Source organism: Schistocerca americana, chromosome 5 (genome assembly GCF_021461395.2).
Source record: "Schistocerca americana isolate TAMUIC-IGC-003095 chromosome 5, iqSchAmer2.1, whole genome shotgun sequence".
Lineage (NCBI taxonomy): Eukaryota > Metazoa > Arthropoda > Insecta > Orthoptera > Acrididae > Schistocerca > Schistocerca americana.
In genome coordinates, this window is record NC_060123.1 from 612,675,012 (window position 1) to 612,690,905 (window position 15,894).

The 15,894-nt window shown below is 44.4% G+C and overlaps 1 protein-coding gene across 1 annotated transcript in view; it reads left to right on the forward strand.

Annotated features, from left to right (window-relative positions):
• Window positions 1-15,894, forward strand: part of LOC124616585 (venom dipeptidyl peptidase 4-like) — a 256,248-nt gene that overhangs the window by 27,276 nt on the left and 213,078 nt on the right. The window contains exon 3 of the mRNA XM_047144906.1: window positions 6,910-6,995. Coding sequence (XP_047000862.1) covers window positions 6,910-6,995 — 86 coding nt within the window. The remainder of the gene's footprint in view (window positions 1-6,909; window positions 6,996-15,894) is intronic.

Here is a 15,894-nt window from a genome sequence, read left to right on the forward strand (position 1 = left end):
AACCGACAGGAAGAAGATGCTGTGATATGCAAATGATTAGCTTTTCAGAGCATTCACACAAGGTTGGCTCCGCTGGTGACACCTACAACGCGTTGACACGAGGAAAGTTTCCAACCGATTTCTCATACACAAACAGCAGTTGACCGACGTTGCCTGGTGAAACGTTGTTGTGATGCCTCGTGTAAGGAGGAGAAATGCGTACCATCACGTTTCCGACTTTGATAAAGGTCGGATTGTACCCTATCGCGATTGCGGTTTATCGTATCGCGACATTGCTGCTCGCGTTGGTCGAGATCCAGTGACTGTTAGCAGAATATGGAATCGGCGGGTTCAGAAGGGTAATACGGAACGCCGTGCTGGATCCCAGCGGCCTCGTATCACTAGCAGTCGAGATGACAGGCATCTTATCCGCACGGCTTTACCGGATCGTGCAGCCACGTCTCGATCCCTGAGTCAACAGATGGGGACGTTTGCAAGACAACAAACCATCAGCACGAACAGTTCGACGACGTTTGCAGCAGCATGGACTATCAGCTCGGAGACCATGGCTGCGGTTATCCTTGACGTTGCATCACAGACAGGAGCGCCTGCGATGGTGTACTGCCGGCCGCGGTAGCCGCGCGGTTCTGGCGCTGCAGTCCGGAACCGCGGGACTGCTACGGTCGCAGGTTCGAATCCTGCCTCGGGCATGGGTGTGTGTGATGTCCTTAGGTTAGTTAGGTTTAAGTAGTTCTAGGTTCTAGGGGACTTATGACCTAAGATGTTGAGTCCCATAGTGCTCAGAGCCTTTTGAACCATTTTTTTTGATGGTGTACTCGACGACGAACTTGGGTGCGCGAATGGCAAAACGTCATTTTTTTGGATGAATCCAGGTTCTGTTTACAGCATCATGATGGTCGCATCCGTGTTTGGCGACATCGCGGTGAACGCACATTGGAAGCGTGTATTCGTCATCGTCATACTGGCGTATCACCCGGCGTGATGGTATGGGACGCCATTGGCTACACGCCTCGGTCACCTCTTGTTCGCATTGAGGGCACTTTGAACAGTGGACGTTACATTTCAGATGTGTTACGACCCGTGGCTCTACCCTTCATTCGATCGCTGCGAAAACCTACATTTCAGCAGGATAATGCACGACCGCATGTTGCAGGAGGTGTACGGGCCCTTCTGGATACAGGAAACGTTTGATTGCTGCCCTGGCAAGCACATTCTCCAGATCTCTCATCAATTGAAAACGTCTGGTCAATGGTGGCCGAGCAACTGGTTCGTCACAATGCGCCAGTCGCTACTCTTGATGAACTGCGGTATCTTGTTGAAGCTGCATGGGTAGCTGTACTTGTACATGCCATCCAAGCTCTGTTTGACTCAATGCCCAGGCGTATCAAGGCCGTTACTACGGCCAGAGGTGGTTGTTCTGGGTACTGATTTCTCAGGATCTATGCTCCCAAATTGCGTGAAAATGTAATCACATGTCAGTTCTAGTATAATATATTTCTCCAATGGATACCCGTTTATCATCTGCATTTCTTCTTGGTGTAGCAATTTTAATGGCCAGTAGCGTTTTAACAGTACGACAGCGTGGTCTACCGCATGGCTAGATCGAAAGCTATCCTGTCGATTGCTGCCAACGACGTCGCACACTCTGTAACTTGAGCGTGCAATCGGTGTAGTTCGTATAAGATCGTGCATCTTCGGTTATGCTAAAGTTATTCATTTGTTTATTAATATCAACGTTTCCTGGAATTGTAAAATTACTGAAAAATTTATGACCCGTGGACTCCTCCTAATGCCTGAGAGCAAATCGCCACTTTCGTTAGTAAATATTTATGAATAACACTTACTTGATTCGCACCGGAGTAAATGTACTTTCCCCAAGGATCCGTATTGCTAACAGTACGAGCGATTTATGCATCGGCACCTCATCCCACCGGCTCTGAAAGCGCCAGATGACCAACCGCCACTTATAGCCAGCGTGATAACCTACTGCTTGCTCTTTATTCCGCACGTACTGCAGAACTGATACATTCACTTCAAGTATGAAAATAGCGAAACTGGAAATCAAGTAAAATGCGATCTTATCCGCAAATAATGGGTACCTTTCACATCCCCCTTAGTAATTTCTTTTCAAAATTGAGATTTTTTCGATCAGACGAAATCGGAATTTTGGAAACATTAGAAACGCGGTATCTCTGTTGTTAGGACAGGCCTTTACGCCCTAGATCACTTTATTTTATGCCAGTTACTTTAAATATTCTTTTTCTCTGGATGTACGTTGCGTTTATTTTTGGTAGATTTGGATGTTACGGTGGTCAATCCGGTTACAGCAAAGTTGTGGTCACTAATCCCTGTATCTATCATGATGATATCTATTTGCTCAGGTTTTTTTGTTGCTAAGAGGTTACGTATTATTTCGCAACGATTTAAACTTCGAATGGGCTCCTGAACTAATTGTTCAAAATAATTTTTTGAGGAAGCATTCAGTACTATTTCGGAAGACATTTTATGCCTACCGCCGGCTTTAAACATGTAGTTTTGCCAGCACATCGAAGGTAGATTGGAGCCACGACCAACTATAATTATATGAGTGTGGTACTTATTTGAAATAAGACTCAAGTTTTCTTTGCACTGTTCAGCAACTGTATCTTCTGAGTCAGGGAATCGGTAACAGGACAAATTATTAATTTATTCCGGTTGTCAAGTATAGCCTCTACCGTACTAACTCACAGGAACTATCTGCTTCAATTTCAATAGTAAAGGTAAACTACGTCTAACAACAATAACACCCCACGATTAACTGATTTGAACCTGTCCTTTCTGAACACGGTTAGGTTCTTTGTAAAAATTTCGGCTGTACTTACTTCCAGCTTTAGCCAGCTTTTTGTACGTAGAGAAATTTGAGCTTCAGTCCTTTCTGTTGGTGCTTGGAGCTCTGGTTCTTTCCCAGGACAGCTACGACGATTTACAACCACAATACCGATTGTTGCTAGGAATATCTTCCTACGTTTGTCATTCATCCTTTTAGACTGACACCTTTCGGTAGTTTCGCGAGACCCTCTGCCCTAAAAAACTGCCCAGTCCCTTTCACACAGCCCCCGCTACTCGTGTATCCGCTTCCTGTGTGTAGTGGACCTCTCAGGTATAAAACGGAATCCAGAAACCGACCACTTTGTTGCGTAAGTCGAGGAATCTGCAGCCCGCACAGTCGCAGGACCGTTTGAACTTCTGATTCAGACCCACCACGTGGTTCCATAGCAAAGGTCTATTCTGTCAACGGTGCTACAGATGGCAAGCCCTGGCTTCATCTCGCACGTGAGACTGGCAATATTTACCACTTGAACTAGCCGCACAAACCAGAGAGTATCTCTTCCGACCCAAAGCCACACACATCGTTGGTACCGAGATGAGCCACCACATCTGGAATGACTCCTCCCAGTATGCACATAGAATACACACTGGGTTCCTTCCCCGTCTTGGCAGCCATATCTCTACTGGACTCCATTACGTGCCTAATGATGGAACTCCCAACTACCAGTAGACCCACCCTCTGTGAATGCCCAAACGTTGTGGACCGAGAGGCTTCCTCTGGAGCAGGAAGAGAGACTGCATCTGGCTCAGACACACAGATAAGAACCTGAAATTTGTTCGTCAGGTGGACTGGGAAGGCCCTGTGATCGGTCTCTCGGAAAATCTTTTGCTGCATGCCACACCTCGGAACGACCTCACACTCCACCACATGTGAGTGGTCATCCTCAGTGCAAGAGGTGACCAGGGCAGCCACAGCAGTGGACCAATCAGGGGAAACATAGGATGTGCTGAACCTTCCTCAGATCTCCATGGGTGGGCCCCCAGTGTGATGCCCATTGGTAGCAGATTCAAGCTGTCCGAGTGAAGCTAACAGTAAATTGTAGCGAACCAGGCTGGCCAAGGTCACTATGGGTCAGGGAGCTCAGTGGCGGTGTGTGAGTGGTCAGCTGCTAGTAACACAACAGTATCTGCAGTGACATTTTATTGCCAGGCGGAATACAAAGAGTAATGTAATTCTCCCCACGACTCACACAGAGATGATCGCAAAGTGAACCAGGAGACGCAGCACTCTCTGTGCTCTTGACTCACTGAGCTCGCATCTCACTTTCTTGAGTCTGTGGCTCTCCATTCTGTTTCGTCTCTGTCAGATATTGTTCTTTGTAATAATAATGACTTTTACATATATGATAATGCATTTATATATTGCTTGTTTTTATTTATTCATTTAACCTTATCAGATTAATGCTTTCAGGATTCCTCTTATACTGGACCACAGTTTGATATGTAATTACAAAACTTTTTACATCACAGTTACTTCAAAAAATCATAATACTTTTAACGTAATGTGTCTGCCTTGTTCCTTCTGCATGCGTTAAACGCTTGCCTATTACACTCTGGTACTGACATAGATTTGTATAACTTAGGTAGAGTTTCCTTTCCTACTTTAGTTCTGAGTGTTCTAGAGACTGTTCCATTATGTAGTTAAATATTTCTGCTTTTCGTTTGTGTGACCATTTCTGCCAAGAATGAAACAGTATTTCCTAAGAAGTTGAACGGGAACGGCCTTTCCGCAGTGGATACACCAGTTCCCGTGAGATCACCCGCTGTCGGGTGTGGCTGGCACTTGGATGGGTGACCATCCAGGCCGCCATGCGCTGTTGCCATTTTTCTGGGTGCACTCAGCCTCGTGATGCCAATTGAGGAGCTACTCGACCGAATAGTAGCGGCTCCGGTGAAAGAAAACCATCGTAATGACCGGGAGGGCGGTGTGCTGACCACACGCCCCTCCTATCTGCATCCTCAACTGAGGATGACACGGCGGTCGGATGGTCCCGATGGGCCATTTGTGGCCTGGAGACAGAGTGCCTGCCTGCCAAGAAGTTGAACGACTTTACTTTGTTTATTTTCTGGTCATTTATTATTGTTTTGCTGGGCATTATACAACGTTGCTGTTGTGGATAAAATATGAGCAGCTCTTTCGAGTGTTTTCTCGCTATCAGCACTCGCAGTCTGACCATAAGCAAAGAGTAATGTCATAGAATAAGTCCTTTTGCTGAAGTCGGGAGTATGAAGACTTACTTTATTTATCCATTGCGCGACCATGACGTCAGTAAATGTATTAAAAAGAATCTGAGACAAAATGCATCCTTGTATTACTCTCAATGCACTCACGGTACATTTCATGAACAAGAGTCAACTAAAGTCTTACCTTTGGAGTGCTTACATTTCGGACAAAGACACCTGAAGAACACATGTGACATTGAGTGAAGGTTGTTAATGCCAGTAACAAATCATGTTTCGGATATAAAGTTAGCTACCATGTTTCTGAAACTTTTTTGCTTTGCTCATTCTTTATGTCTCGTTGTACAACACATAGCTAAGAAGTCCATACAGAAGACCTGTGACAAGCTCAGAAGAGCTGTTATGTTTTTCAAACAGAGACCGTTTGCCTGAAGGAACCTGCAGCAATGCAAGAAAATTAAGAGAAAAGGTCGACTGAATCTGAAACAACGTGATGGACCTCTTTTTACGAGATGTTGCAAATATTTCTTTCAAATAAAGTTCCCGTAATTTTTTGTCTTGCTGTTGTGGGAGCAAAATCGATAACTTTAAACTTAAAAGATACAAACTGAGAGATAATCAAGAGGCTATATAGATTTTTAAAGTTTCCGAAGAGATAACAAAATATGTGTCCTCAGAGAAAAGAGTCTCACTGGCAAAAATGATAATCTTGTAGAGATTAATGGAACAGTGACTAAAATCTTTAAAGACAAAAATAAAAAGTGCCCTCTGAAATAGATTCATTGATTAATAACTTGCTGAAAAGGTTGCCAGGAAGGTTTGGGGTTATCTCCAGCAAGGAACTGATTAGCGAGGCAAGTTGCTGGATCGCCGCCTCAAAAAACAAGAATTTACATATGACATAACATTCCAGGACTGCTACACGTAACTTACTGCAAAAATCAAAGCGTTGATTGTTCAGCAAGAACGAAGACACCTAATTTCTCAAATAGTTACCACAGTAACGCATCAGTATTCTTCAGTTTAGGAGGAATTCAGTGAAACTATCAGTCAACTAGAAGAAAGTGACAACATAGGACACGCAGCGTTTGTGGAACTTGACAAATACGTGTCTAAGACGGCTTTGCCTAGAAAAGAGCTATCTCTTAAACTGGTAAGAAACAAGAAAATTGTAGGTTCTGAAAATATGATGTATTCCAGTTACGGCAGTGCCCTGTGGGCTTATCCTTTCAAGCACAGAACATATATGCACCGAGAAAAGAAACCGACTCACTTAAAGTAAAATATATCAAATTTTATTTGTAAATCGTAATACAGATAATTTTTCTTTCTTTGGTACGTATATTTCATACTGATTGTCAATGATGACTGTAGACACATAATTACAGTTATATTATATTCTTTTATTGTTTCCAGTAAAAGTGTAAAAATAACAATAACTAGCCTAATTCCTAAAATTCTCTCTCTTGATAAAAATATTTAGCATTTTGTAAAGTTTTTAATTTTTGTAGCAGACGAACCACATAACTTTTAAATCTCAAAACTATTAGGGACGTAACATAAACTTATTACTCCTCTTTCTCTATTCTTTCAAAATAGCGCCATATAGGATAAAAATGCAAAAAGGGAAGGTCTCCTCCTTTTATTTATTTTTGTTAATGAATAATAAGTGGTGAGTTATGAAAAAGAGCTACTTTATTCCAGTGAGTGAACATTTCTGACCCGATCTCTGAAAACAATGGTTTTGCCCATCCTTACTTTAGTTGTGAGTTCATATATGGGAAGTTTCAGAGATGGAAGGCCTACAGCCTACTGCCCCAGGACGTACCACGCTTACCAGTGATGTATCATTTGTTGCAGCTTCCATACTCCTCTTCGAGTATGAGGACGAGGTACGCGCTTGGGACGTTTCTACAGATGAGACCTACGACGTGGTGCCGAAGGAGGCAAGTATTACAAGACGTTTACCTTACACAAAAGTGCTTCTAGATTGGGTGATGTAGTTGTAAGCTGTAGAAGGCGACAGCAGTAGAAGAAGAAATATCAAGTTGGCTAGAAACGTTTAGTTTTCTCATGATTCCCCGACAATTTGTGTGAAATGTTTTATTATGATATTTTAGTAAATGACATCGATTTCTACACATAACGTTAGGATTTTGCACGAAATAAGCGTTTATGATGTATGATATTTGCTTAAGACAATACAGATACCGAAACAGTATCAACACAAGTAACGTAATGTACACTCCTGGAAATGGAAAAAAGAACACATTGACACCGGTGTGTCAGACCCACCATACTTGCTCCGGACACTGCGAGAGGGCTGTACAAGCAATGATCACACGCACGGCACAGCGGACACACCAGGAACCGCGGTGTTGGCCGTCGAATGGCGCTAGCTGCGCAGCATTTGTACACCGCCGCCGTCAGTGTCAGCCAGTTTGCCGTGGCATTCGAAGCTCCATCGCAGTCTTTAACACTGGTAGCATGCCGCGACAGCGTGGACGTGAACCGTATGTGCAGTTGACGGACTTTGAGCGAGGGCGTATAGTGGGCATGCGGGAGGCCGGGTGGACGTACCGCCGAATTGCTCAACACGTGGGGCGTGAGGTCTCCACAGTACATCGATGTTGTCGCCAGTGGTCGGCGGAAGGTGCACGTGCCCGTCGACCTGGGACCGGACCGCAGCGACGCACGGATGCACGCAAAGACCGTAGGATCCTACGCAGTGCCGTAGGGGACCGCACCGCCACTTCCCAGCAAATTAGGGACACTGTTGCTCCTGGGGTATCGGCTAGGACCATTCGCAACCGTCTCCATGAAGCTGGGCTACGGTCCCGCACACCGTTAGGCCGTCTTCCGCTCACGCCCCAACATCGTGCAGCCCGCCTCCAGTGGTGTCGCGACAGGCGTGAATGGAGGGACGAATGGAGACGTGTCGTCTTCAGCGATGAGAGTCGCTTCTGCCTTGGTGCCAATGATGGTCGTATGCGTGTTTGGCGCCGTGCAGGTGAGCGCCACAATCAGGACTGCATACGACCGAGGCACACAGGGCCAACACCCGGCATCATGGTGTGGGGAGCGATCTCCTACACTGGCCGTACACCACTGGTGATCGTCGAGGGGACACTGAATAGTGCACGGTACATCCAAACCGTCATCGAACCCATCGTTCTACCATTCCTAGACCGGCGAGGGAACTTGCTGTTCCAACAGGACAATGCACGTCCGCATGTATCCCGTGCCACCCAACGTGCTCTAGAAGGTGTAAGTCAACTACCCTGGCCAGCAAGATCTCCGGATCTGTCCCCCATTGAGCATGTTTGGGACTGGATGAAGCGTCGTCTCACGCGGTCTGCACGTCCAGCACGAACGCTGGTCCAACTGAGGCGCCAGGTGGAAATGGCATGGCAAGCCGTTCCACAGGACTACATCCAACATCTCTACGATCGTCTCCATGGGAGAATAGCAGCCTGCATTGCTGCGAAAGGTGGATATACACTGTACTAGTGCCGACATTGTGCATGCTCTGTTGCCTGTGTCTATGTGCCTGTGGTTCTGTCAGTGTGATCATGTGATGTATCTGACCCCAGGAATGTGTCAATAAAGTTTCCCCTTCCTGGGACAATGAATTCATGGTGTTCTTATTTCAATTTCCAGGAGTGCATTGGTTGTAGAGAAAGCTCTCGCAACGAATTAGATATTAACTTTCAGCTGTCGCAAAATTATCATCATGCATTGAATTTTAAATCTGAGAACCATCATGCACACTATCTTTCAACTCATGGAAATATTTCTGGAAGGATATTGAAGTTTATTTGATGCAGTTTGGCTTAAAATTCTCCCTTTTCAAAGCAAATTCCTTCATACTTCACAGTAGGGAGATTAAATGGGCTCTGAAACAAAAGGTGCATTTTTCTCCTCCTATAAACAAATGCCGGCCGGTGTGGCCCAGTGGTTCTAGGAGCTTCAGTCTGGAACCGCGCGACCGCGACGGTCGCAGGTTCGAATCCTGCCTCGGGCATGGATGTGTGTGATGTCCTTAGGTTAGTTAGGTTTAAGTAGTTCTAAGATCTAGGGGACGGATGACCTCAGATATTAAGTCCCATAGTGCTCAGAGCCATTTGAACCATTTTTTGTAAACAAATGGGCCGCTTGCCCTAGTTCCCTTTATGTAAACAAACCAATCATTTGGGCTCCTAGTTTTGTTTGTTTGGAATCTAATTAATGACCCACAACTGTCACTTTAGTTACCACAATTCATGGCTCAAGATGACCATTAAGTGGTGCGCTTGTGCTCATGTTTGCACAGCTGTCAAATTGGTTTTAGTCTGATCTTAATTATCACAAATTATGATCAAAAATTGTCGATGTGCCCTCCCCACTCCTATAGCGCATACCTATTTGGAATCCCTCCCGCCCCACCAGCTGCCTCCCTCCCCCCCCCCCCCCCCTCCTTACTGACACCACTCTTCAGCTAGTCAGCTTCATGAGACAGGACTTAGCAGCCGTGTTCTGTCTGTACCTCTGTCGATTGGCAGCAGCGCTTGTAGCAACAAATTCAGCTGATAGTTGCAATTTCATTTCTTTCGCAGTTTCCAGCAGAGTATTGTACCGAATAGTGTTTGCTGCCACATATGACACTATTTACAGTTTTGTGGCTATTTACTACAATTCTGCCGATTTTCTCCTGCTTTCCAAGACGACACAATTTCCACAGTGTCATATTTTAACAAATACACCAGTCAATTCCTATAATGCATTATTTAACAAACATTTGCACTTCTGCTATGTACCTCTTGCAAGTAAACCGCCTCCATTACTATTTACAGTTTTGGGGGAATTCATCGCAATTTTGTTGATTTTATCTCAGTATTCCAACGACACATAGGACCCTAAAAAGCTAAATAATTAGAACAGTATGACACTGAAAGAAATTACACCAGTACCCCCCATTAAACAAAACGCACAATGCATTATTAAAAAAAAAAATATGCTCTTGCTAAGCACCAAGTCTGTGTTTCACTGTAAGGAATTTATCCCGGTATTATTAGTGTGCTAAGAAACAGTGATATCGCAATCAGGTCACGTAAGAGCAGGCTAACAGTATGAGATTATTCTGGACTAGCAAATAACGGCAGGAACAATTTTACAGAGAGGTATCCCCATCGCTCAGCTACTCTAGCATCCCACATCTGTGCTGCTATCACTGGGATAGGATGGGGAAGGTAATTACGCCTTTATGTAAAAACACACAGGGTGTTTATAAATCAATATTGGGGTTTTAATGCTTTATAATATTTATTACATTAAACTTACAGTTGTAAATGATACGTCAAATGAAAGAGCAACTCAAACAGTTGTGTTTGGCACCAGTGCGCATGTGTAGCGGGCGATGTTTCCACCGCAATCCGCTAGTCAGCGGTAGTAGCGAAGATGGCGACTGGTGAACAGAAAGCGTTTTGTGTTTTGCAGTTTGCAAAGACCGAATCTGTAGTTACTGTGCAACGTGCGTTCCGGCTGAAGTTCCGTTGTGATCCTCCAAGTGAAATCAATATTCGTAGATGTTATCATCAATTTGAAGATACCGGCTGCCTTTGTAAAGGGAAGAGCACAGGACGATCAAGAGTTAGTGAAGAGATTGTTGTGCGAGTCAGAGAGTCGTTCACTCATAGTCCGAAGAAATCAGTCCAGGAGGCTAGTGGTGAATTACAAGTTCCCGTGTCGACTGTTTGGAAAGCTTTAAGAAAACGCGTACAACTACATCCGTACCGTTTACAGTTATTACAGACTCTAAAGCTGACAGACCATGGATTACGTGCTTACTTCGCAAACGAAATGTTGTTTCATGACAATGAAGATTTTCTGGATGGTGTTGTCTTCAGTGATGAATCGATTTTTCACCTTACTGGACATGTTAACACTCACAATGTGCGCATCTGGGGCTCAGAAAATCCTCACGAGGTGGTACAAATGCAATGAGATTCCTCTAAAGTGACTGTTTTTGCGTCGTATCCCGACGGAAAGTTTATGGGCCTTTCTTTTTTGGTGAACCTTCTGTAACTGGCATTTCTTACCTTGTACACTAGAGCAATGGCTCTTTCCTCAGGTGGAAGAAGATGAGCCATAGAACTTCATTTTCCAGCAAGATGGTACACCACCTCAATGGCATAGCGAAGTATGCAATTGGTTGAACTTCACTATACCCAAGCACTGGATAGGCTGCAAGGGGCCCAATGGGGCCTATTGCTTTGCTTGGCCTCCACAGTCACCCGACCTAATGCCATGCGATTTTTTCCTTTGGAGCTTCATCAAGGATCGTCTGCATGTGCCTCTGCTACCAACAGACCTCCCTGAATTAAGGAACCAGATTGAAGCAGCTGTTGTTACAATCACTGAAGACACACTTATCAATATTTGGGAAGAACTCGGCTGTAAATATGACGTGTGCCGTGTGACAAACGGTGCTCACATTGAACATTTATAAGGTTCTTAGTAAAACTGTTTGATTTGCTCTTTCATTTGACATATCATTTATAACTGTAAGTTTAATATAACAAATATTACAAAAGGTTAACACCCCAATATTCATTTATAAACACCCTGTACTTCCCTGCTGTCTGCATGAAGCCCACCTCATACTGTACTGGGCTGGTGCAGCCCGTCTGTGCATCGCTCAGCACTACAGGCATCACCAGACACTGCACTCTGGTATGTGTGGTGGTCACAGTGCCAACCACTTCACATCTGTGAAGGAGGAGACGCAGCCTCGGCCAGCGGCCACCAGCAGTGGCCGTGACCACACCTTAAATAAGAGAAGTAAAAACTTCCCATCTCGTGGACATGCATATAGTGGCTTGAGCAGCAGCCCCCTAAGCTCTGTAAACACCTTCCCACCCACCAACCCACAGACATGTGTATGTAGGCCAGCTAGGAGCAGATGCGTTGTCGTTCATCATCACACCAATCACCACCTTAATTATAAAAAAACTTACTTAGAAATGCGCTTCCAATTTAGTGATGTGCAATCTGATCAGAAGTATCTGAAACATACCATATGATGTTAATATGAAGATGTATATATCTGTGGAATTGTACTAGTGAACATTAAAATGAGATGTGTATACCGCTCAAATCGTATGCCGCATTAAAAAGAAAACTTGTATAGATACTCTTGAGATGTACACAAGGGATATGCAGTGCACTGTAAGTGCCTCGTGTTTTCGAGGTATTGTAACACAGTACCCTCTAGAAATCAACGTTAACATTTCGACATTACTTAACGTGTTTCGTCTTCTAAATACAAAGGAACAGAAGCAGTGTTTACACCACATGGACAAGTGAGGCAAAGACTGTGTTTTATTACCACAACACACTGAAAATACGGGAGATCCATAGAGAAAAGAGAGTACCATGCACCACGCTACTTTACCCCTCCTCTCCACTATCTCTGCACGGTATAGGATCAGTAAGATATAGAACACATGGATGACATCGAAAAGAAGTTCACAGAAGGGTGAATCGTTTTCGCATTATTGCACAATGGATGAGAGACTGCCAGGGATGATGCCCTCAAAGAACATTTTATATACAAGGGTTATTCGGAAAGTAGGGAACTGTCGGTCGCGAAATGGAAAATACAGTGAAAATCTAATGAAACTTTGCACAGATGTGTTGGACACTGTGTCTAGTACGCCCGTCGATCGTGTCATGTCACTCTTTTCAGTTCTGAGCTCACAGCGAGAACGTAAAGATGGCTAGAAGTCAGCATCTCCCGCCAAGTATGAGGGCCTGGCGAAAGATTTCGCCTGAAGCTATGCAATCCACATAACATAACTGTCATGCGGTTCGTTCTACACAATTCTCGGCCGCACTCTGCAGGGACAATGAAGATGTTACTGCTGCGTTTTCGGTGGGAAGTGTTTGATTACCCACAATACAGCCCGTAATTGGCCACCCCTGAGGTTCATCTCTGCTCAAATGAACAGCTGGCTATGAAGACAATATTTTGACACAGACAACGAGCTGCAGTCCAGAGTAGAAAATTGTCGAAAAGCTCTGGCGGCTGTCTTCTACAACGAGGGAATTGAAAAGTTGGTACAACGCTACGTCAGATGTCTAAGTCTGTGCGGTGACTGTGTAGAGTAGCTGGAAGGTGTAGCTAACTGCTGCAAATAAAACAGTTTTGATTTTCACTGTGGTTTCCATTTCGCGACCTATCGTTCCTTACTTTCCGAATAGCCGTCGTATCTTGTTGTTTAGTTGTTGGTGATATTTTCAGAAATGTGACCCTATTCATATGCCATCACAATTATACATTTTCTCTGTAGAAGGACATGCACAGTAACCATTTTCACGTCGTCTGTGCTGTATGTAAACGAGTAATGATACCTAGACAATATCATTGCAATAGCAAACTGCATGCAGCGGGGGTCTTGTGTCTCCAATAAACATATTTTAAATACCCCCCCCCCCCCCAACCAAGTGTTGAAAAAAGTTATTTCATTCTGAAGACGAAACGTTTGCTAGTACCATCCATCCTTGCTTGAATCGTGAATGGCGCGCGGAAAGTGGAGAGAAAATCTGTTGGCCAACCTAAGCAATTTCTCGTTGCACTCATTTCGTGGTACGTATATGGGAGACGGTAATACATGGCCCACAAGAGTTAGAAGAATTGACAAAGGGATCGTCGTTACTACCTCAATTTGCTACATCTTTACTACCCCACAAGTTTCATTATGGGAACGTAAACTCGGTCGGAAGTTGGAAACAGTGGGAAACAGTACTCATCCTACCGAATAACATTCTTCCATTTCTCCATAGCGCAGGCTTTATGGTTTCAGCATCACGCCCTGCACTTGCTTTTATGGAGCACCCTTCATGGTGTTTTGGTGCCGACAGCGTCCGCGAGTGCTACATTCAGTTCTGCAGTGACTTTTGCAGCTGCCGTCCTCTTATTTTTCGTCACATACCTTTTAAATGACCGCTAGTTGCGATCACACTACACATACTCGTACTTTCGGGGATGTTGACGTAGCGGAACTTGTTTTTTCCGCTTTGCTTGCATAAATCTCATATAAGATGCCTCTTGAATTACCAAAACACTTGGGCTGCCTAGGTTACAGAAGCACACACCGTACGAACGCAATGAATTTGTCCATGTTCGAATTCAGGTAGGCCCGACATAGTGGCCGCAAGACCGTGACTGACACATTCACTGCATTGATGACATTACACAGACGCCCTTCGCGGTCAACCACACCACCGCGAACAGCTGGATCGGCTGAGATCTACATTTTATGGTCAACCATGCGTTTCTCGCGAATTCTCTATTTCTCTGTCTAGCTCCTGAATTGCTTCCATGTGCTGCAAGAGCATGGCAGTAATGTCTCTAACAGTGATATGATTAAGTCTATTAGGTACATACATCGCCTCATTTTCTTAAGATATAAAATAACAATACAGTATTTGTGGGAACAGTTTATGGTGCTTTTTTCTTAAAAAACTAAGGAATAACGGGATGTACAATGTCCAGTCCACCATACGCTGATGATACGAGGCCTGTTCAGAAAGTAAGCTCCGATTGATTGCCAAATTGAAACCACAGTGAACATCAGAAATGTCTTACTTGTAACAATTAGCTACACCTTTCAGCTACTTCTCTACGTAGTCGCCGTTCTGACTTAGACTTTTGTCATAGCGTTGTAGCAACTTTTCAATAGCCTCATCATAGAAGGCAGCCGCCAGTGCTTTCCGCCAATTCTCCACGCTGGCCTACACCTCGTTGTCTGTGTCAAAATGTTGTCTTCAAAGACAGCGGTTCATGTGACCAGAGATGAAACTCAGGGGGAGACAATTGCGGACTGTATTGTGGGTAATCTCACATTTCCATTTGAAAACGATGCAGGAGCATCTTCATTGCCCCTGCAGAATGCGGCTGCGAATTGTCTTGAAGAAGAAACAGCACGACAGTTATGTAATGTTAGCTGCATAGCTTCAGGCGAAATTTCTCACCAGGCCCTCGTAGTTGGCGGCAGACACTATTTTCTAGACATCTTTACGCACTCACTGCGAGCTCAGAAATGAGAAGAGCGACGTGATGCTAACTGGGGTTATACTAGAGACACTACCCAACACATCTGTGCAAAGCTTTATCGGATTTTCATAGTCGCTTCCATTTCGCGACCGATCGGAGCTTACTTTCTGAACGCCCCTCGTATATAGCCATTCTTTTTTAAGCGCGTTGGTTTTTCGTAATATTCTCAACTACGAACATATACGAAAAGCTTATCGTCTGCAGTCCTGTATGTCCACCTCAAATAAGAGCCTGCATCTAAACACAAATTCTGCAAGCCACTATATAGTGCTTACATCTTAATAGTATTATCGATTTTCGTTTTTTTCATTTCTGTCCCCTCCCCCCCCCCCCCCCTACCTTCCGCCCACATACTGCTCAAATAAAAGAAAATTGCATTGTCTATAGACATCCATACACACCCCATTCCACCTTTATGTTTCTGGAGAAATATGCCTTCTTTCCACGATTTTTTTTCTTTTCTGTTGTATATTTGAATGGAATGTACCCCCCTGTATGATCCCAGAAGCCACATGACCCAATGTTGTTGCTTGACAGATCAGCAACATCTATTCACATAATGCGATTATATGGGTAGTGATAGTGTTTTGTAAACCAACCCCTTCATCTGCATACTACATTTCTCCCAGTCAGTCATCTGCATATTGCTTTAGGTACCTATCCTATGACCTGTTTTTTCCGCAGCATGACTTATATCCACGAAATTCAGAATAGTACACCTTTCCGCCACGTCTCCATTCGACCTGACC